We start from the raw sequence: 24,329 nt of genomic DNA on the forward strand, positions 1-24,329 counted from the left end.
TTCCTGGAGACTTGCTACAATATTCCGGGATGCAGCTTTGCGTCTGGGCCTCTCTTCACAGTCAGTCACCGTCTCCACTGTACACGGAGGCTGGACTCCTGTTAACTGTCCTGATCCTTTGGGGAAGTTGGGGGTCGGGAGTTCTTGATGGGCAGGGAATGGGATCACCATTCATTCCCCCAATTTTTTCTCTCCCGGTGCATGAGTGCAGGGTGCCTGGGTCCAGTCCCATTCTCTGCGGAGAGTCCCGGGATCTGGACCCGGGACCTTAACCCAGGTTGAAGGAGGAAGGACTTGCTGACCCCAGACCAGAAGGTCAGTTTGGGAGCCAGCATGTCTGTGGGCACCTTGCAGCCTCCAGCTGAGCCCAGCGCACTTCTGATTGTTCTGCCTGCACTGGGATCTGAGGTTTCCACAGATGTAAACTACAGAATTCTGGGGGTGAGGTAGACAGCCTAATGGTTATGCAGAGATTCTCATGCCTGAGACTCCAAAGCAAGAGATTCTCTCATTCTTTCTCATTTTTACTTTTCTTAGTGACAGATTATAGATTTCTGTTGTCTGTTAAATCATCCCTCAAGCTGTTGCATTTTGTGTCTATTCTGTGGCCTTAGCAGTGAATCTAGCAGAAGTGTCCTGGGACTGGCCTTGCCTTCTAATAACCTTGTTGGAGAAACATAAGCAGTTCCCCATCTTAAAGTGAGGGGCATGCAGAGATGCATGAAAAGTGTTCACATATCATCGTGGCACCAGGGTAGTGTGAAGAAATTGAGAAAGTGGGATTCTGCCCACTGCCTGGTCCCAGGTGGGAATCAGAATTATTTTTATAATTTAAATGTTACTTATTATTTCAGTATAGCATTGTTCAGTTCTAATTTATGATAGTCTGGAGGTTGAACCAGAGAATTGGGAGTCTCAGATTTGAAAGTCATTTGTTTTGGGGATGCAGAATTCTTTTTATTTTTTATTTTTTAACTAGAGCACTGTTCAGCTCTGGCTTATGGTGCTGTGGGGGATTAAACCTGCGACTTTGGAGCCTCAGACACGAGAGTCTGTTTGCATAACCATTATTCTATTTACCCTCTGCCCAGCTTTCTTATTCTTTAACCTTTTGGGAGTATGGACCCAAGGTCATTGTGGGATGCAGAAGGTGGAAGGTCTGGCTTCTGTAATTGCTTCCCCACTGAACATGGGTGTTGACATGTCAATCCATACTCCCAGCCTTCCTGGGGAAGCAGAGCTCCAGGACACATTGGTGGGGTTGTCTGTCCAGGGAAGTCTGGTCGGCAACATTCTAGCATCTGGAACCTGGTGGCTGAAAAGAGTTAACATACAAAACCAAATAAAATTTTTGACCAATCATGAACCTAAAGGCTGGAGTAGTGCAGATGAAGAGTGGGGGGGGGGGTTTTCTCCATTTTGTAGATAGCTAGTAAGCATATTTTAGTTTTATTCCAAAGGGCCTGTGGCTATACTAGTTTTTTGTTTTTTTTCCCCTGAGCCTGAAATCTGATATGCAGATGGATCCAAGTTATTGTCTAGGGAGATAATGTCATGGCTAGAAAAAGGACCAGAAAGCTGGATCTGGGAAGAGAGTAACTCCCAAATATGGGAAAGGTATATAAATATTGTTGACTGTAAACCCCATCGATTTGATCTTATCTGGGGCCCATATTCAGCTTAGGAGCCTATGTGACCTCTGCATCCCTGTAGATCTGAGCTCACATTCTGTGGTCATCAGTAGGAATGTTCCAAGGTGCCCCAATATCAAGACCCATCTTCCTCAGGTGTAGCATAGAGTATGTTGTCCATCCTCCCTTCGGAGGATGGAACATTCTCTACCATTATTGATCCAAGTTGAGGGCAAGGTCCTATGGGGGCCCAAAAAGGGTTCTATTTTGTTGTTCCTGATAGAACTGACCGGTAACAATGGAGAGAGGGATTTATTCGAGGTCTAGGCCCATCATGTCTGTTTGGGAATCTCAGGACTCCCCAATTATCCCCAGCCTGTTTCTGTCTTTCCCTAGTGGGCCAGACCTCTAGAGAGGAAAATACTCTGTTTTCTATGGTCATTAGCCATGAAGAAGTTTACATGTCACTCAACCCAGACCTCCCATTAGGATTAGGAATGATAACATGTATATTATTAATATATTTTGGATAGAGTTTACCAGAGCACTGTTCACATCTAGCTTCTAGTGATTCAGGGGATTGAACTTGAGCTATGAAGCTTCAGGCATGAGAGTCTTTTTGCATAACCATTATGCTATTTACCCCCATCCCGAAATGAGATTTTTCAGATAGATCATCTATTGATATATTTTATTTTCCCTCAATAATATCACTCTAGCTCCCCCCTTTTTTGCTGATATTTAATATGCATGCTATCATTCATTTGTAGCTGAGTCTATTTTAATTTGTTAATAGTGATTTGACAGTGTTTTATAGTCTGATCAGTCTTCTGGATTCCACTTGTGAGAGAAGTAATATGGCACTTCTTCTTCATCTCTTATTTTAGTTAGTGCTCCACGCTGTGTTAAGCTGAGACTTGGGTTTAGCATGAAGGCTCCTGGGCCATTTAGCAGAGTTGAGCACAGGCTTTGGTTGACAGAGACATTAAAAGGTCTGTTCTGCTCCTCATGGATCTGGATGAGGCAGGTCAGTGCAGTTCACACTCCCCATTGAAGCAGCAAAATTTGCCAATTGGAAAGACTGTAAAAAGAGGTAGGCAAGGGAGTCACGTGGTAGTGCAGCAATTAGCGCACATGGTGCTTAGCGCAAGGACTGGAGTAAGGATCCCAGTTCAAGCCCCTGGCTCCCCACCTGCAGGGGATTTGCTTCACAGGTGATGAAACAGGTCTGCAGGTACCTATCTTTCTCTGCCCCTCTCTGTCTTCCCCTCCTCTCTGCATTTCTCTCTGTCCTATCTAACAGTAACATTGATAACAACAGTAATAACTACAACAACAATAAAGAAAAAGGGCAACAAAGGAGAAAATAAATAAATATAAAAAAACTACATAGGAGAAACTCACTATGTGGACTCCATAGAGGTTCTCATTGTCACTGAATGTCTCCTTTTAACATTGAAAGACTAGAAAGCTGAGCCTTTTCTGTTTATAATGTCCTACCTGTAGGTGCAGTGCTGTCAAGTGAAAAAGCTGTGTTGGTAGATTTAAAGCCTATTATGAAGGTGCTGCTGTGACTACAGTTCATCTTGTGGCCTGAAAAGGAAGTCTGAGAAGGAGGAGAAATTGGTGGCTCTTCAAGTAAGTGTCCTGGCCCAGATCAACTTCTGTGTCTCCTGAGTGAAATGCATTTCAATTTGCAAGTGCTAATTTCTTGCCTCTGATTTGTCTGGCATATATGTGATTTCACCTACTTTAAAAGTAAAACATTTTAGGGAGTCGGGTGGTACGCAGCAGGTTAAGTGCACCTAGCGCAAAGTGCAAGGACCGGCGTAAGAATCCAGGTTCAAGCTCCCAGCTCCCCACCTGCAGGGGAGTCACTTCACAAGCGGTAAAGCAGGTATGCAGGTGTCTTTCTCTCTCCCTCTCTGTCTTCCCCACCTCTCTCCATTTCTCTCTGTCCTATCCAATAATCAATAACATCAGTAATAACAATAATTATAACTATAACAATAAAAAACAAGGGCAACAAAAGAGAAAATAAATATTTTTTTAGATTTTATTTATTTATTCCCTTTTGTTGCCCTTGTTGTTTTATTGTTGTAGTTATTATTGTTGTCGTTGTTGTTGTATAGGACAGAGAGAAATGGAGAGAGGAGGGGAAGACAGAGGGGGAGAGAAAGACAGACACCTGCAGACCTGCTTCACCGCTTGTGAAGCGACTCCCCTGCAGGTGGGGAGCCAGGGCTCGAACCGGGATCCTTACATCGGTCCTTGTGCTTTCTGCCACCTGCATTTAACCCGCTGAATAAATAAATTTTTTAACAAATAATAAAACATTTTAGAGAGCTCTCCTGGGCTACATGTGGTGTTAAAATAAGATCTATTTTGTCAGGAAAGGACACTCAGTTTCTATTTCTGCTTCTTTTTACTATATTATTTATTGGATAGAGACAGAAATTCAGAGGGAAGGAGATATACAGGAAGGGGAAGAGAAAGACCTTCAGATATCTCAGTTGTGTATATCCCCCTTACCATTCTTGAAGTACCAAGTTTGATCCATGCTACTGCCTATGCCAGAGGCGAGCAGCAGTCTGTACTTCTGCTCCTATAAAATTTATAAATAAATGTAAAAAGAAATTTAACAGTTGAAAGGACTTTTGATAATGCTTGAGGAGCTACTGTCACTGTCATCAAGATTCATCAGTTGTCTCTGACCAGAATGATAAGGAAAGTTTTAGAGGAACAGTCAGTGTTTCTTTTCTTTTTTTTTTTTTTAATAGAAATTTCTCCCCCCCACACTTTGGTTGCCCTTGTTGTTTTATTGTTATGGTTATTATTGTTACTTATGTCATTGTTGTTGGATATGACAGAAAGAAATGGAGAGAGGAGGGGAAGACAGAGAGGGGAGAGAAAGACAGACACCTACAGACCTGCTTCACCACCTGTAAAGTGACTCCTCTGCAGTTGGGGAGCCAGAGGCTCGAACTGAGATCACTATGCTGGTCCTTGTGCTTAGCGCCACATGTGCTTAACCTGCTGCACTACGACGCGACCCCCTCTTTTTTATGTGAAAGGAGGAGTGGAGAGAAATAACCAGACATCCCTCTGACACATGTGCTGCCGGGGATTGAATTCAGAACCTCATGTTTGAGAATCCAACGCTTTATCCACTGCACCACCTCCCGGACCACACATTCAGTTTTTCTACACTTGATCTTAGCCAAAAGGCAGAGAAGGCATGAGTATCCAAATATATTATTCTTTTACCTGTGGGATTTTGTAGAGTTCCCTAAGTGGTCCAACATCTAAAAATCTAGTATGATTCCTGAAATAATGGCAGCCGGTTTTATATGTCCCTGGCTGTTACCATTAGAGCAGTTTGCCTCCTCTTCTCATACTATTTTCCCTACTTGTATCACCACCCTACTCCTCTGTGTGGAGGGAAGGGAGACCTATAAATGGTAGGTGCACAGGTTCCTGCTGAGTCAAGAGCACATGGGAAGGGAGGTCCAGTAGAGGCTGTGGGCTCTGGACTCAGGTGGCAGGAAGAAGTGCTAGTTGGCATGGCAGAGCAGAGAGATGGTACAGAAAGTTCTCAGAGTATGGCGTTTTGGAAGGAATTTTTTTATTTATTGATTGATTCTATAATGACTGACAGAACCATAGAATAAGAGAGGTACAGTTGCACACAGTTCCCACCACCAGAGTTCTGTATCCCATCTCATCCATTGGATGCTTTCTTCCTCTTTATCCCTCTGGGAGTTTGGACCCAGGATCATTATGGGGTCAGAAGGTGGAAGGTCTGGTTTCTGCAATTGCTTCTGCACCGGACATGGACATTGGCAGGTCAATCTATATTCCCAGCTTGTCTCTCTCTTTCCCTAGTGGGGCAGGGCTCTGGGGAGATGAGGTTCCAGGACACATTGGTGAGGTCATCTGCCCATCGAAGTCAGGTTGGTGTCATGGTAGCATATGCATCTTGGTGGCTGAATAGCTTTAAGATATAAAGCAGAAAAAATGGTTTAATAATAGGGTACCCATAGGTAAGAATAAACCATATGAGATTTGGGATCCTTATGTTGGAAGAAGCTAGGAAATTCTTTTAGATATATTCCAAGAGGCCCATGACTTTACTCATTTTTGCTTGTGCCCCGCAGCTAGCATGCAGGTGGGCTAAAAGTATTCTCTGGGAAATTGGTGTCAGAGTTGGAAATAGGATTGGCAAACTGGATCAGGGCAGAGTAGCTCTCCAATATGAAAGTAGTATATAAATACCGTTCATTGTAAATCCCATCAATCTGAACTAGGGCCCATTTCTATTCATATTTAGCACAGGAGCCTGTGTAACCTCTGCACCCTTGTCAGTCTGAGCTCGCATTCCATGGTCATAGCTAAGAACATTCTAGGCTGCTCTGATTTCAGTACCAGTCTTCCTTGAGTGACAGAGTATGTTGATCCAGCCTCCCTTCAGAGAGTGGAGCAATTTCAACCATTTTTTTTTCTTCTTCTTTTTTAATTTTTTAGGGGAGGTAATGGCTTATAGTCAACAGTAAAATACATTTGTTTGTACATGTGTAACATTTCTCAGTTTTCCACAGAACAATTCAACCACCACTAGGTCCTCCTCTGTCATCATTCAGGAGGTAAATAAGAACAGCCGTTGACCTGAAACCAACTGTTCCTTTTTCCGTGTAAACATCCCCACTTGTACTTACCCTATGCTAACTATAAAAAAGCTGAGATGGAAAATGTTTGCAAGACTCTCCCCTGCGTGGAGACGCTTTTGGGACCCAAGGTTAAGCTTGCTAATAAAGGATCTTGTGACTCTGGACTTCCTTGCACGCAACTGGGACCCGAACTTCTGGGTGTTTCAGGGCATGAGCCCTCCCCCCCACCCGGGAATCTTTTACTTTGGTGCAATACACCAACTCCAGTCCAAGGTCTGCTGTGTGTTTTACTTTCTGTTCTTGCTTTTCAACTTCTCTATGGTGAGATCATCCTATGATCATCCTTCTTTTTCTGACTTATCTCACTTAACATAATTCCTTCAAACTCTATCCAAGATGAGGTAATGAAGGTGAATTCACCGTTTTTTCCCCCTTTTGTTGCCCTTGTTGTTTATCATTGTTGTTGTTATTGTTTTTATTGCTATTGTTGTTAGATAGGACAGAGAGAAAAATAGAGAGGATGGGAAAACGGGGTGGGGGGAAGAAAGATAGACACCTGCAGAACTGCTACACTGCTTGCAAGGTGAACCTCCTCCAGGTGGGGAGCTGGGATCTCCAATTGGGATCCTAATGCCAGTCCTTGCACATTGCACTATATGTGCTTAACCTGCTGCACTACCGCCCGGCCCCTGAATTCACCATTTTTAATAGCTGAATAGTATTCCATTGTGTATATATACCACAACTTTCTCCATCACTCATCTCTTGTTGGACATCTGAGCTGCTTCCAGGTTTTGGCTATTACAAATTGTGCTGCTATAAACACAGGTATAAACATATATTTTTGGATGATTTAGGATATATCCCTGGGAGAAGAATTGCAGGGGCATAGGGAAAGGTCCTCTTGTAGCCTTCTGAGAGTTCTCTAGACTGCTCTCCATAGGGGCTGGACCAATTTACATTCCCACCAGCAGCGTAGGAGGGTTCCTTTGTCCCCACAATCTCTACAGCATTTGTTGTTGCTACTATTTCTGATGTATGACATTCTCACAGGGGTAAAGTGGTATCTTATTGTTATCTTTATTTGCATTTCTATGACAATGACTCCAAGCATTTTCCCATGTTTTTTTTGGCCTTTTGTATTTCTTCTTTGGTGGCTATTCTGTTCATATCATCTGCCCATTTTTGGATGGGGTCATTTGTTTTCTTGTTGCTGAATTTGATTAACACTTCATATCCTTTGGTTATTAGCTTTTTGTCTGAAGTATATCATGTAATGATCTTCTAGTCTGTAAGGGTTCCCTTTGTTGGGTGGTGGTGTCCTTTGCTGTTCAGAAGCTTTTTAATTTGATGTACTCCGATTGCTTTTTTTTTTTAATTTTGTCTTTGCAATTGAATTCATATCATTGAAGATGCCTTTAAATTTTTTTTTTCTTTTTTTTTTTTCTTTTTTATTTAAGAAAGGATTAATTAACAAAACCATAGGGTAGGAGGGGTACAACCCCACACAGTTCCCACCGCCCAATTTCCATATCCCACCCCCTCCCCCGATAGCTTTCCCATTCTCTATCCCTCTGGGAGCATGGACCCAGGGTCATTGAGGGTTGCAGAAGGTGGAAGGTCTGGCTTCTGTAATTGCTTCCCCGCTGAACATGGGCGTTGACTGGTCAGTCCATACTCCCAGTCTGCCTCTCTCTTTCCCTAGTAGGGTGGGTCTCTGGGGAAGCTGAGCTCCAGGACACATTGGTGGGGTCTTCAATCCAGGGAAGTCTGACCGATGCCTTTAAATTTTAGACAGAAAAGAGTTCTGCCAATATTTTCCTTTAACCACTTGATAGTTTCAGGTCTAACATCCATGTCCTTGATCCATTCAGAATTTACTTTTATGTTGGTGAAATATGTTTGTGTTCAGTTTCATTCTTCTGAATATTTCAACCCAACTTTTCCAGCACTATTTATTGAAGAGACTCTCCTTTCCCCATTTAATAGTCTGGGCACACTTGTCAAAGATTAGATGTCTGTAGGTGTGGGGGCTTACTTCTGGGCTCTCAATCCTATTCCATTGGTCAGTGTGTCTATTTATGTTCCAGTACCAAGCAGTTTGGATTGCAGTGGCCCTATAATATGACTTGAGACCTGTGAGTGTGATGCCTCTAATTCTGTTCTTCTCAAACTGTTTTGGAAATTCTAGGTCTTTTCTGGTTCCAGATGACAATTTGTACCTTTTGTTTTATTCTCCTAAAATTTTGGGGGGGGATCTCGATGGGAATGCATTAAATTTCTATATGGCTCTGGGTAGAATATTCATTTTTATTATGTTAATTATTCCAATCTATGAACAGGGAGTATCTTTTTAAAATATTTATTCCCTTTTGTTCCCCTTGTTTTTTATTGTTATTATTGCTACTGATGATGTCGTTGTTGGATAGGACAGAGAGAAATAGAGAGAGGGAGAGAAGACAAAGATAGGCATCTGCAGACCTGCTTCACTGCTGGTAAAGCGACTCCCCTGCAGGTGGGGAGCCAGGGGCTTGAACTGGAATACTTAAGCCGGTCCTTGCGCTTTGCAACATGTGCGCTTAACCCACTGTACTACCGCCTGACTCCCAGAACGGAGTATCTTTCTTTTTCTTTTTGTCTTTTAATTTCCTTGAATAGTGACTCATAATGTTTAGTATACAAGTCTTTCATGTTTTGCTGTTAGGCTTATTCCTAGGTGTTTTAACTTGTTGCTGTTGCTATAGTAAAAGGAATTGGTTTCTGGTTTCTTCTTCTGCTACCTTAGACAGTGAGACAGACACTGGGTCATGTACAAGCAGCAGACGTTCCCTGCACTGTCAGCTCTTCCTCAGGACACCTGCACGGATTTAATGACTGGATCTTCGTTGTGTCTTTTTTTTTTTGATAAAGGGGCCCAAATAATGAAATGGAGGAAGGGGGGTCTCTTCAATAAATGGTGCTGGGAAAACTGGGTTGGAAAATGCAGAAGAATGAAATTGAACCACTTGATGTCACCAAAAACAAAAGTCAGCTTCACATAGATCAAGGACCTGGATGCTAGACCAGAAACTATTCACTTTTTATGCAAAACTTCTTTCCTTAATAGTGTGGGATGCCCCTGTGTCTGGGGAGCATGTGCTGTGTGTGTTCCCCAGGTTTTTCCTGTTCGTTCCATAACTCTTAAGATTTCCTGATCTAGTAGTATGGATCAGAATTCTTATAGGGTACTGAATGAGGGGGTTTTGATCTTCTGTAACTGCTTCCTGCTGAGACAGGGATGTAGCCTGGTCAATCCATACTCCCAGACAGACCTGGTCTGTCCCTAATCTTTCACCATTGGTCATGGCTCCAGAGAGATGAGGTTTCTGGACACTTCAGCATGTAGTCAGCCGTCCATGGAGATCAGGATGGGGTTGTGGCAGCATCTGGAACTTGATGGCTGAACGGTGGCAAGGCATAGAAATGTTTAATAAGTGGAGGATCAAAGAATAGCATTAGGATCAATGAGAATAAGAAACCCAGGATAGGGAGTTAGGCAGTAGTGCAACAGGTTAAGCACATGTGGCGCCAAGCGCAAAGACCGACTTAAGGATCCCCGTTCGAGCCCCGGCTCCCCACCTGCAGGAGAGATGCTTCACAAGTGGTGAAGCAGGTCTGCAGGTGTCTATCTTTCTCTCCCCCTCTGTCTTCCCCTCTTCTTTCCATTTCTTTCTGTCCTATCCAACGACAACATCAATAACAACAATAATAACTACAACAATAAAACAACAAGGGCAACAGAAAGGAATAAATACATAAATAAATATTTTTTAAAAAAAGAGGAAACAAAGAAACCCAAGATAGAGGAAGATAGGATACTCATTAGGTATAAATGTTCTTAGGAAAGTAGGACTCTTCCAGTCCTTGGGCTATCACCATAAAGCCAGGCTTGAGAAATATCTGGGAGGATGGCATTAGAATAGAGTGTGGGACTTGAGACCTGGATGAGGACAGAGAGTGATTCTCCTATACATACATATAATTAACTCTATCCCATAACAATGTTACCTGAGGCCCATGTCTGTAAATAAATAACAAGGATCCTGTATGACCTCTGGGTCCCTGTCATCATAAGCTCACCTCTGTGGTCGCAGCTGGAGCCATGTCTGCAGGTTTCATGACCATCTTTAAAGTGTCAGAGTAGAGTGACCTCCAGGGAGTGGGGCAGTCTTTACCAATGTTACTTTTCAATGAGGACAAATTTCTAAGGCCCACAGTACAGCAGAGAGACACACCCTAATGGAAGTGACCAGTGATGGCAGACAGAGAGATCTCTTACAGGTCTAGGCCTATATCTATGACTAGGACTCCAGGTGTTGATGTCACCTGTCATTGGCAAAATAGCTGAGATACGTAAGACTGTCTCTTGTCACCATCCTGTTTCTGTAGTCCATTTTCTATCTTATAAGCTTTAACTTTCTCCCAGTTGCTAAGGCTTCAAAGGTCATGTTATACACTAACCAAATAACTATCACAAACTCTGCTGGACTTAAGTCTGAGTTAGTGTAGTTATGGCATCCAGCCTTGAGTTAAGAAATACTTAAAATTTAGAGGAGTCTAAGTTCAGCTCAAGAGTTTTTTAGTGTTAGCTTGATAGATACAATAAAGGTGTCTTAAGTGCTAAAATACTGAAGGAAATTCTTGCCAACTGGATACAACAGTATATTAAGATTGTTCATTGTGCCCAACTGGGGTTTATCTCAAGGATGCAAGGCTGCCTTAATATATGTAAATAAATCTATGTGATCCACCACATCAATAAAAGCAAAAACAAAAAACACATGACTATATCAGTAGATGTAGAGAAACCCTCTAACAAAATCTACCATCTTTTCATGATCAAAGTGCTACAAAAATGAGAAAACCATAGATGGAGAGTTCCTTATGACTGTGGAGTCTACATCTAGCAAACTTGTCTATAGCCAACATCATGCTCATTGGTGAGAAACTGGAAGCAGTCCTCCTTAGATCAGGTGCTAGACAGGGCAGGCCACTCTCACCATTACTATTCAATATAGTGTTGGAAGTTTCTGCCATAACAATCAAGCAGGAGCAAGGAATTAAATGGGATATAGACTTGAAGAGAAATCAAACTTGCACTATTTGCAGATAATATGATAGTATTCATAGGAAAACCTAAAGAATCTAGTGAGAAGCTCTTGGAAATTATCAGGCAATAGAGTAAGGTGTCAGGCTACAAAATTAACATGCAAAAGTCAGTGCCATTCCTTTATTCAGACACTAAGTTATAAGAAATCCAGAAATCAATCTCTTTTACTATAGCAACAAAACAATAAAATATCTAGGAATAAGCCTAACAAGAGAAGTGAAAGACTTGTATACTGAAAATTAGTAGTCACTATTCAAGGAAATAGGATAAGACACAAAGAAGTGGAAAGATATTCCATGTTTGTGGTTTGGAAGGATTAACATCATCCAAATGAATATACTACCCAGGGCCATATACAAATTTAATATAATCCCTATCACAGCCCCATGTATGTTTTAGGAGAATATGACAAGAGCTATAATTGTTAATTAGCTCAAGTTGTATTATAAGGCACTGGAACAAACTGTGGGTCACTAGAGCATAAGTAGACACACTGATCAATGGAATAGAATTGAGAGTCTAGAAATAAACCCCATACCTATAAGCATCTAATCTTTTACAAATGTGGCCAGATTATTAAATGGGGAAGAGAGACTCAACATTGATGTTAGAAAAATAAAGTTGAAACATGTGGAAGAGTTAAACTGAACCACTTTATCCCTCCAAGCACAAAAGTAAATTTTAAATACATCAATGACTTGGATTTTAGGCCAAGAACTCGTGACTGTTTTAGTGTTGATCTGAGCAGTATTACCATAAAATCTGAGTTAAGTTGGAAGACTCTTAGACGTTATGCTCGAATTTTGTCCATGCTTTTGTCAAGGGAGAGAGTAATGGTTTTGAATGAAACATGTCAGTAAAAGTTGTTGCCTTTTGGAAGGATCTGATATGCAGGATAACTCACTAAGTAGCCCCCAATGGGCTTGTACTAGTTTCTGAATCTTTTCTCTTAACATTGAAATGATACGTTATTGAGCATTCTCTGCATTACAATGTCTTCCCTGTAGGTGCAGTGCAAAGAGGCCTTGCTGGTGGATTAAAATCATAGTCTCAAACTCCTGCTGGGATTTCTCTTCATTTTCTGGCCTGAAAGGAAGTTGAGAGAAAGAGGAAGAAATGACGGTTTCTCAGGTAAGTGACATTTCCCCCCTTCTGATTCTGTCTTTTTCCTCCTGAATAAGTTCTATTTTAATTTATAAATGTATTTTTTTTAATTTATTTTATTTAAGAAAGGATAAATTAACAAATCCATAGGGTAGGAGGGGTACAACTCCACACAATTCCCACCACCCAATCTCCATATCCCACCCCCTCCCCTGATAGCTTTCCCATTCTCTATCCCTCTGGGAGCATGGACCCAGGGTCATTGTGGGTTGCAGAAGGTGGAAGGTCTGGCTTCTGTAATTGCTTTCCCGCTGAACATGAGCATTGACTGGTCGGTCCATACTCTCAGTCTGCCTCTCTCTTTCCCTAGTAGGGTGGGTCTCTGGGGAAGCAGAGCTCCAGGACACATTGGTGGGGTCTTCAGTCCAGGGAAGCCTGGCTGGCATCCTGATGGCATCTGGAACCTGGTGGCTGAAAAGAGAGTTAACATACAAAGCCGGACAAATTGTTGAGCAATCATGGACCCAAAGCTTGGAATAGTGGAGAGGAAGTGTTAGGGGGGTACTCGCTGCAAACTCTAGTGTACTTCTGCTTTCATGTATATATTTTGCAGTAGTTTATGGATACGTGTGAACATATGCTCTCTCTCACAGAAACTGGTGTATATCTAAGTTTTGGGACTTTGTTAGAAAGTGATCCACCTGGGATGGAATTAGAGAATACTATGAAAGGAAAGGTCTCACCCAAGTAATGAAGCTGAAGGGTTGTCATTCCACACGTGAAGTCTCTGGACACAGTCTGAGCTTAAGCATGTTGAGGTGGCAATCGTTGTGTTGATTAGGTTGCGATCGGCAGATGCAATATTATTTGATATGGATTGGGAGAGGCATACGGGAAAGTGGGCCCTATCCAAGGGTTCCAGGACTGGGGGAAGTAGAGGCTCTATAATGGGGATGTGAGGTTCCTGCTGTAATTTAGTCAGGTCCTGCTTTTAGTTTCCCTTTCAGGTCTTCTTACTCAACTTCTGTTGATGAGTGGGATCATCCCATACTCATCTTTATCTTTCTGACTTAGCTCACTTAACATAATTCCTTCTAGCTCTGTCCACGATGGGTCAGAGAAGGTGGGTTCATTGTTCTTGATAGCTGCATAGTATTCCATTGTGTATATATACCACAGCTTTCTCAGCCACTCATCTGTTGTTGGGCACCTGGGTTGCTTCCAGGTTTTAGCTATTATGAATTGTGCTGCTATGAACATAGGAGTATACACCTCTTTTTGGTTGGGTGTTATGGAATCCTTGGGGTATAATCCCAGGAGAGGAATTACTGGATCATATGGAAGTTCCATGTCTAGCTATAAATGTATTTTATGTTCTAAACATTTATTTCACTGCTTTTGATTTGCTTACATATTTTAAAAATAAACTTATTTGTCCACCAGGACTATCTATCACTGGGACTCAGTGTCTACACATTGTCACCATCTTTGCTGCCATGATATATAGATACAGATATAGATAGATATGAAAGAGAGGAGGGAGGGAAATAAAGTTATGGAGAAGTTATTACAGCAGTGTTCCTCCATTTATGAAGCTTTCCCTGCAGGTGTTGGGGAGATGAGACTTGAGCCTTGAATTTCAGAGCATCATTCTATCCTGCAATCATTTCAAGACCAGTGTTTCTCAAGTGGCAGTGTAGGGTGGTTCAGCCTCCCTTCAGAGAGTAGGGCATCCCTACCATTGCTGCTTTAGTGAGGGCAAGTTTCTGGAGAGCCCCACAAGAGGGATCATGATGACATTCCTGATGGTAATGACCTGTGATAGTGGAGAGTGGGATCTCTTAGAGGTCTAGGCCCGTCTTATATATGTGGTAATGCACACTGGGAATCTGATATGTCCTGGACCTCCACCTCCACAGAGCCCTGCCGCACGAGAGAAAGACAGAAATGGGATGCAGGTATGGATTGACCTGTCAGTAGCCATGTCCAGTGGAGAAGCAATTACAGAAACCAGACTTTCCACCTTCTGACCCCCATACAGATTTTTGGTCCATATTCCCAGAGAGATAAAGAATAGAGAAACTTCTTTTTTTTATTTATTGGATAGAAACAGCCAGAAATCAAGAGAGGAGGGGATAATAGAGAGGGAGAGACAGAGAAACACCTGCAGCCCTGCTTCACCACTGGCAAAGCTTTCCCCCTGCAGGTGGGGGACAGGGGGCTTGAACCTGGGTCCTTGTGCACTGTAACATGTGTGCTCAACCAGGTGCGCCACCACATGGCCCCATAGAGAAACTTCTATTGTGGGGGGGCGTATGAAACTGATGGTGGGAGTTGAATTGCATGAAATTGTGCCCCCTCTTATCTCACAATTTGTCAAGCATCATTAAATCACTTATAAAAGGTGGTGGGAAGAAATAAAATACCTCTCAAAATAAAATATAATCACAGAACATTCCATTTCCTGATTCCCACTGTTATCTTAAACATGGACATTGGCAGTTCGATCCATACCCCCAGCCTATTTCTGTCTTTCCCTAGTGGGATATAACTCTGGGGAGTTGAGGTTTCAGGACATATTGGTGAGGTTGTCTGCCCAGGGAAGTTAGGATGGCATCACGGTAGTGTCTGCAACTTGGACAAAAGGTGGTAAGATATAAAGCAGGATTTTTTTTTTTTTTTTTTAATAAACTGGAACCTAAAGGTAAGAATAGAGTAGATGGGACTAATGGCTTTGTATGGGAAGAAGCTAGGAATTCTAATTTAGGTGTAGTGGTTTCTAGCTAGAGCACTGTACACCTCTGGCTTCTTGTAATCCCACGGGTTAAAACCTTGAAACACCAACCTTGAATGTGTTTGTATAGCTGTTCTGCTCTATCCCCTGTCCCAAACTACACATTTGATGAATAGTGGCCTAAATCATTTATGATTTTTTTTCCTTCCACACTTTTTAATTCAAATACACAAAGATACAGTATAGCAGTGGAACTTTCCCTAATGCCATAGCACTTGGCATGTTATGCTAGGGTTGAGAACTTGAGAATTGGGTATGATAAGGCATGTGCCCTACCTGGTAAATTATAATTTCTCCTGGCACTAGGTAATTTTGCTCCCCCCCTTTTTTTTTTGCCTCAAACCTACTTATACCCTATTGATACATATACATCTTAATATCTTTATAACTGTGGTCCCATCAAGTTTAAACAACATGCCCTTGAAAATCTTAAATTTGTGAGTGAATATATGTTTTTATTTCTTATTTTTTTATTATCTTTACTTCTTGAATAGAGACAGGCAGAAATTGAGAGGAAGAAGGCCAGAGACAGAGAGACTCCTACAGCATTGCTTCATCACTCCTGAAGCTTTCCCCCTGCAGGTGGGGACCAGGGGTTGAATGCGGGACCTCTCACATTGTAACGTGCGCTCAACCAGGTGTGCCAACCAGGTGATCCCATGAATATATGCTTTAGACAGAGACAGAAAGAGACTGATGGAAACCACAGCACCAAAACTTCCTTCAGTTCCATAAGAGCTGAGCTTGAACCTAGTCATGCACCTTGCTCCTTTGTGGAACATGGGCATTGGTAGTTTTTGATCCATATCCACAGGCTCTTCCTACCTTTCCGTGGCAGAGTAGGGCTCTGGAGAGGTAAGGTTCACATTGGTGAGGTTGGTTGCCCAGGGGACTCAAAATGGAATCATAGTAGCACCTGCACTTGGTGTCTGAAAGGCAGTAAGATATAAAGCAGGACAAAATGGCTAATAAACAGAAAATGAGAAAGCACGAATATAGCAGATGAATAGGGATTTCAAAGTGTAAAGAAGCTACAAAGTCTATTTTAGGTATGTGTCCAGGGGCCCAGGACTTGAGTAACATTTGCATGAGCTTGATAGCTAACATAGAGATGGACTAAAAATATTGTATTTGAAGACAGTGGCAGAGCTAAGAATAAAGCTACCCGTCATATTTATAGGGTTAATCCAAGGATTCCCTTAATAGTAGTTTTCTCCTTTTATCTAATATTATTCATTTCTTTTTTTCTTTGGGGAGTAAGTTCTTTTTCAGAAATACATGCTTCTAGTTTAGGATCCAATCCTGGAAAATAGGTGTGTATTTATTTGGACGTGAGCCCGTGGTGTCAGAGTCTTGTGTCTCACATTTACTGAGCTACCATCTGGTCTCCAAGTTATTTTTTTATGAAGAGTCTTTACTGCTTTCTTTCAATATTTATTAACTTCTTGAGAGAAAGTGATCTCAGAATTCTTTTCAGCTCTAAAATCAGGGGGTGATTGGAATTTAACCTAAAGCCTTTGAAGGCTTCAAGCCTAAAAATCTGATGTATCTACTCACAGTCCACAGTCTTTCTTGTTAAAACAAAATAAATGTTCATTTTATTTATTATATATTAGTTATAATATCACATGACAGAGACATAGATAGGGTGGGATGGAGGTAGAGAGATTGAGATAGACCCCATAACACCATTTTGGTACATGTTTGGGGTCAAACAAAGTTTAGGCTCTCAAAGGCAATGATCTTCAAATTGAGTAGTTTCCCTGTTTGGGTTTACTTATTTGAAAATTTCCTGTTTGTCACACTAAGCCTAGAAATAAGAGAACTAGAAGACAGTTGAATCCATAGAATATACTTTACCATAAATTAGGACCAGAAGCCAATTTTCCCAGCCACCATATGAGAATGCTATGCATACTCAAATAACTTCACAGGTGGCTGAGTGATTCTGTAATGTCTCTAGTACTTTCTCTGTATCCATATCCCCCCTTTCTTTCTACATTTCTCTCTCTCCTTCTCTCTCTCTCTCTTTCTCTCTCATATATATATGGAAAAGGAAATATAATTTGACAACTCCCTTATGGAGCTGGAAACTTGAGTCTGTGCTTACAGCAAGCAGTGCTCTCTCCTTACTCTAGGCCCAGTAGAATGACTTACTTCTTTGAAGAAAAGAGTGGATTTGGGAAGATAACATAATTATCATGTAAAGAATGTTAATGTCTGAGGTTCTATTGTCCTAAAATCAGTCTCCAGCACCACCAGAAACCAGAGCTGAGCATTGTTCTGTCTCCCCCTGTATGTCTCTTTCACTAATACATAAATGTAGTTGTAAACATGTTTCCCCCATGTATCTCTTTCACTAATACATAAATGTAATTGCTAACATAATATGGTCCATGGCCAGCAAAATAGCTCCCTCAAAGTATTAGTTTCGTTGCCGTATTCATAGTCATCATTTGAGCCAGGCCCCACCACATTGGAGCTTCAGAGCTGGCATGTCTTTTTCCTTTTCTTTTCTTTTCTTTTCTTTTTTCTTTTCTTCTTTTCTTTTCTTTCCTTTCCTTTCCTTTCCTTTCCTTTCCTTTTCTTTTTTTTTCTCTTTTCTTTTCTTTCTTTCTTTCTTTCTTTCTTTCTTTCTTTCTTTCTTTCTTTCTTTCTTTCTTTTTTAATATACATTTTAGAAACCAGAACACTGCTCAGTTCTGGCTTGTAGTAGGGCTAGGGGTTGAACCTGGGACCTCAGAGCCTCAGCTTGAATGCCTTTGCATAACCATTATGCTGTCTCCCCAGCCCTCTTCTTTCTCTTTTTCTACCTAAAAATAAAGATACAATGAATCAGAAAGCCTCAGTGATAAAAACATGAACAGAAAAACAAATTAAGTTGTTCACTGGATCCTCTCCCAGACTTGACTCTGTTCTGCTTGGGCCTGTATCTCTAGCCTCTCAAGTTCATTTAACAGTAGCGTCACTGTGTCACATGACATGCCAGGGACTGGACTCAGGAGCTCATGCTAGAAAATCCAAAGCTGTAATCACTGTATCAGTCATTCTGTCACCTTCTGTGATGTGAGGTATTAGCTGATCAAGTCACCAAAGATATGTTTGGAGATGAGACAATCATCAACTTCATAAAGTAAAAACTGGATGGCTAATCTGCTATCAGTATGAAGTGTTTTCTCATATAAATACAATGAATATATTTTAGTGCTCAGTGACCTATGAAGATGTAACTGTGATATTCACTCAAGAGGAGTGGGCACTATTAAATCCTCCAGAGAAGAAACTCTACAGAGATGTGATGTGGGAAACCTTTATGAACTTTCTCTCAATAGGTAATTATAATATTCATTAATTTGTCAAGTAGAAGACCAATATTTTTGTCCACCAATGTTCATCATTGTAAATGGAGTCACTATTAATTGAACAGGGCATGTGTGATTATGAATGATGATGATGCAAAAATCAAATATAATTGTATAATTTCTAATATTTTTGTATTTTTAGAAAAACTACAAGGGGACCATTCTACAAAAGAGCAGCATAACCACCAAGGAAGTAAACAAAGGTTTGAGTCACAGTCATAATAAAAAATATTGTCCCACCCAGAAGCTACTGTGAACTGCACTGAGATTTGTTGCCTGTGTAGTTTCCCTGTGTGAATGAACATGTATGCTTTCTTAAATGTGTGCTCTTTAATATTTGAGCTATTACTTGGCTCACACTATAATATAATTTCTTTAAGTAAACAAAATTTATAATCATATTCTTAAAATTTTTTCATCAAAAATGATTTTTGAATAAGTTATGGAGTAGATGGTTATGTAACTCAAATAGTGATGGATTTGACATACATACCTGAGGTTCTCATTTGAATCACTGGCAACACCCTAATAGTGTTCTTTTTTAAAAAATTTTTTATATTTATTTATTTTCCCTTTTCTTGCCCTTATTGTTTTTTATTGTTGTTGTAATTGATGTTGTCATTGTTAGATAGGACAGAGAGAAAGAGAGAGAGGAGGGGAAGACAGAGAAAGACACCTGCAGACCTGTTTCACCACCTGTGAAGCAACTCCCCTGCAGGTGGGAAGCCAGGGGCTCAGACGGGGATCCCTACGCTGGTCCTTGCGCTTTGCGCCACCTGTGCTTAACCCACTGTGCTACTGTCCGACTCACAATACCTTAATAGTGTTTAAATTAACTCCTTTCTCCACTTCAGGGAAAAATCTTTCTCCTATATAGTTAATAAATGAAATTTTTAAAGGCATAGAGTGATTACAAAGTGGTATACTTGAAAACAGTAAGCATGTGTCCTATGTATGAATATCTATAATTACATGATATTTAGAGGTAGTCATTAAGTTATAATCAGTGATTTCAATAAAAATTTTAACACAAAGACAAAACTTGCTATTAACAAAAGGTAGTTCAATTAAATACAGAAGTTCTATAAATTTAAGATCGGTTGTAGCTTAATGTATATGTATATATATATATATATATTATATAAGCAAATTTAGTGTTAGCCAACTTCTTAGGGCTTTCTTTTATTTTCATCTGTGAGAGCCTTTTGTCAGTACAAAATTTTAAGTCAAATGTATTGATAATTTCTATGACTTTTTATTGTTTACATAGAGTAATGACCTGCATTTTCATAATAAAATTGAGTTTTGTTTTTATTTGTTCATATCTCATTGAAAAATTTCTCATTGTTTTACAGTAATATAGTCAATATCACTGAAGCCAAAGAAAGAAGTCAAAATGGTCAAATACCTCAAGAATGTGAATTAAACAACAAAGTATTCACTTATTCTTATCATCTTCAAAAACAGAAAAGAATTCACATTGGAGAGAAACCTTATGAATGTAAACAATGCATTAAAACATTCAGTTCTAGTCATCTTCGAGTACATGAACGAACTCACAGTGGCATGAAAACCTATGAATGTAAACAATGTAGTAAAGCATTCAGGCAACCCAGTCAACTTCAGGATCATGAACGAATTCACAGTGGAGAGAAACCCTATGAATGTAAACAATGTAGTAAAGCATTCTTTACATGCAGACATCTTCGGGATCATGAAAAAACTCACAGTGGAGAGAAACCCTATGGATGTAAACAATGCAGTAAAACATTCCGTTCTTCTAGTCATCTTCGACAACATGAAAGAACTCACAGTGGAGAGAAACCCTATGAATGTATACAATGTAGTAAAACATTCAGTTCTTCCAGTTCTCTTCAGGTACATAAAAGAATTCACAGTGGAGAGAAACCCTATGGATGTAAACAATGTAATAAAACATTCCGTTTTTCTAGTAGTCTTCGACAACATGAAAGAACACACAGTGGAGAGAAACCCTATGAATGTAAACAATGCAGTAAAACATTCAGGCAATACAGTTCTCTTTGGGAACATGAAAGAATTCACAGAGGAGAAAAACCTTATGTATGTAAACAGTGTAATAAAACATTCAGGCAACACAGTTCTCTTCGAGAACATGAAAGAACTCACAGTGGAGAGAAACCCTATGAATGTAAACAGTGTTCTAAAACATTCATTTATTCCAGTTCTCTTCGGAAGCATGAAATAACTCACAGTGGAGAGAAACCTTATGAATGTAAACAATGTAGTAAAACATTCAGTTCTTCCAGTTATCTTCGGAAGCATGAAATAGCTCATAGTGGAGATAAATCCTACGAATGTAAACAATGTAGTAAAACATTCAGTCAATCCAATCTTCTTCGCACACATGAAAGAACTCACAGAGGAGTGAAACATGAATGTAGACAATGTCATAAAGCATTTAGATTTTCCAGTACTCTTAGAACACATGAAAGAATGCACAGTGGAGAGAAACCCTATGAATGTAAACAGTGTAGTAAAGCATTCAGTCAATTCTCTAATCTTCGGACGCATGAAAGAACTCACAGTGGAGAGAAACCTTATAAATGTACACAATGTAATAAAACATTCAGATTTTCCAGTTCTTTTAGGACACATGAAAGATCTCACAGTGGAGAGAAACCTTATGAATGTACACAATGTAATAAAACATTCAGTTGTTCCAGTTATCGTCGGAGACATGAAAGAACTCACAGTGGAGAGAAACCCTATGAATGTAAACAAAGTATTAAAACCCCAGAATATCCCTCTACTCTTCAGGTATATGGAAGTGGAGAGAAACCCTATGAATGTGAACAATACAGTAAAGGTTTCCATTATTTCACTACTAATTGAGTATATGAAAATAGGCACCATGTCAATAAGAGTCAATTTGGTAATCTTTGAACAAATGAAATTGCTGTATGTGGAGAGAAATTTTAATAAAATTTTAAATGGTTAGAGATTACAGTTCAGAATACACAAGTGAACACATACCTGTGAGTATTATATGAATGCAAGGAATTTGAATAAGCATTTTAACTCTAATACTTTGAGAAGCCCACTTGGTACAGAAACTTTATTAAATTTGAATAACAAATATTCAAGTAGAAAGACATTTTTCATACATCCAAGTGTACTAACATTAGAAAAAGATCTTATCAGTGTAGACATTATAAAAATACATTATACAACTACTAAATAACTCATACTAGAGAGAAACTTATTGAATATAAATCAGTTGAATAGTAGTGGGTACTTTGTGAACCTTTATATTTTTTGTATGAATTGTATCTTGTGGAAAAGTACTTTTGTTTTTTTATTGTTGTTGTAGTTATTGTTTCTATTGATGTGATTGTTGTTAGATAGGACAGAGAGAAATGGAGAGATGATGGGGAGGACAGTGAGCAGGAGAGATAGACACCTACAGACCTTCTTCACTGCCTGTGAAGCGACACCCCTGCAGGTGGGGAGCCAAGGGCACGAAGCGGGGTTCTTATGCTATTCCTTGCACTTTGCGCTACATGCGCTTAACCCACTGCACTACCGCCCAACTCTCCAATATTTAATACACCAGAGACCATCTAATATTTAGAGAAAAAGTATATGCAAAGCTATTCTCTGTGTAAGTTTTGCAGCATCTTCACCAACTAAAATTTAATTGTAAGTGATTTAATGTTTCAAGTAGGTAGTCATTTTTAGAAATGTATAAAGAATTTAAGCCCACTGTTAAATTACAATCAGGTTACCAATTTGAAACCTTAAGTGTTTAGATTGAAGGACTATATACTCAGAACTGGGGGTCTATGTATTAAAGTGTTCAAGACTTTTAATCTATTTTTCCAACTCATATTGATTAAATACTTATATGTAAGATATACATATATATATATATATACATATATATATATACATATATATATATATATATATATTTAAATGGAGCACTGCTTAACTCTGGCTTTTGGTGGTGCGGGGTATTGAACTTGGGACTTTGGAGCCTCAGGCATGAGAGTCTGTTTGCATAACGATTGTTTTATCTACCCTGCCCAATAGTAGTGTATATTAACACCATTCCCAAAGGTCCACCCCTCCTATAGTGAAGCTGAATATCTACCCTCACCCTCCACCCAGAGTTTTTTACTTTGGTGTAATACTCCAAAATGAGTCAAATTCTACTTTGTTTTTCTCTATCTGTTCTTCCTTCTCAAGTTCTGTTTATGAGTGGGATCCTCCCATACTCATCTTTTCTTTCTTACTTACCTAACAACACAATTGTTTCTAGTTCCATCCAAGATGGGTCAGAGAAGGTGGGTTCATGATTCTTAATAGCTGAGTAGTATTACATTGAGTATAAATACCAGAACTTTTTGGGAGTATGAATTGACCTGTCAATGCCCATGTTCAGTGGGAAAGCAATTACAGAAACCAGACCTTCAACCTTCTGCATCCCACAATGACCTTGGGTCCATATTCCCATAGGATTAAAGAATAGGAAAGCTATCAGGGGAGGGGATGGGATACAGAGTTCTGGTGGTGGGAATTGTGTGAAGCTGTACCCCTCTTACCCTATGGTTCTGTCAATGTTTCCTTTTATAAATAAAAAATTGAAAAATAAATACAACTTTCTTAGCCATTCTTCTGTTGTTGGGCACCTGGGTTGCTTCCAGGTTTTGGCTATTACAAATTGTTCTGCTGTGAACATCGGTGGACATATATATTTTTTGGATTGGGTGTGATAGATTTTGTAGGTTATCCCTAGGAGAAGAATTATGGTATCATGAAGAAGGTCCATTTCAGAAAGCCTTGTGAGTGTTCTACAGACTGATCTCCACAGGGGTTGGACCAATGTACATTCTCACTAGTTGTGCAGGAGGCTTCCATTACCCCTACCATTTCACCAGACAGTGCCTTTGGCTCACCTGCATTTTAGCTGTTGTGCCCAGCAAAAATTACTAAAGTCATGAGCCTCTTGGAATATACCTAAAATTGTCCTGCTAGCTTTTTCCAATGTGGAGACCCCAAATCTCTTCGGTTATAGTCTTACCTTTAGATTCCTGGTTATTAAATTATTTGTTCTCCTTTATATCTTAATGCTTTCTTAGCCACTAAGTTCCATATGCTACCATGAAACTAACCTGACTTCACTGGACCGATGACCTCACCCACGTGCCTGGGAACCATACTTCCACAGACCGCTTTCCCACTAGGGAAAGATAGAAATAGTCTGGGAGCATGGATCAACTTTCCAATGCACATGTCCATTGGAGAAGCAATTTGAGAAGCCAGACTTTCCACCTTCTTCACTCCATAGTGATCTTGGGTCCATCCTCCCACAGTGATAAAGAACATAAAATTTTCCAACGGAGTTGATGAGATATGGAACTCTGGTGGTGAGAACTGTGGAATTGTACTCCTCTATCCTAATGTTTTACTGATCATTATTAAATCAATAAAAATAAAGTACTTCCTTTGATAGCTTCAAAACTAAACAAATGGGCAAATGGGATTATATCCAACTGACAAGCTTATGCACAGCAAAGGGAATCACTACCTTAACAAAAATACCCTCAAAAGACTGGGAGAAAATATCTGTGTCATACA

At 40.1% G+C, this 24,329-nt stretch overlaps 1 protein-coding gene across 2 annotated transcripts; it reads left to right on the forward strand.

Moving 5' to 3' along the window:
• The first annotated feature begins 3,142 nt into the window (after positions 1-3,142).
• LOC103123676 (zinc finger protein 709-like) lies at positions 3,143-24,182 on the forward strand. 2 transcript variants are annotated; one of them, XM_016193054.2, is made up of 6 exons: positions 3,143-3,269; positions 12,455-12,578; positions 18,551-18,677; positions 18,850-18,910; positions 20,063-21,506; positions 23,831-24,182. In XM_016193054.2, exons 2-6 carry the CDS (start codon positions 12,564-12,566, stop codon positions 23,882-23,884), a joined length of 1,701 nt encoding a protein of 566 aa, XP_016048540.2. In that variant the 5' UTR covers positions 3,143-3,269; positions 12,455-12,563; the 3' UTR covers positions 23,885-24,182. The 2 variants fall into 2 exon arrangements, with proteins under 2 accessions (XP_016048540.2, XP_060038092.1); XM_060182109.1 differs by lacking the exon at positions 23,831-24,182 and having other exon boundaries at positions 20,063-23,340.
• The last annotated feature ends 147 nt before the right edge of the window (positions 24,183-24,329 follow it).

This window comes from Erinaceus europaeus, chromosome 23 (genome assembly GCF_950295315.1).
Source record: "Erinaceus europaeus chromosome 23, mEriEur2.1, whole genome shotgun sequence".
Taxonomy (NCBI): domain Eukaryota; kingdom Metazoa; phylum Chordata; class Mammalia; order Eulipotyphla; family Erinaceidae; genus Erinaceus; species Erinaceus europaeus.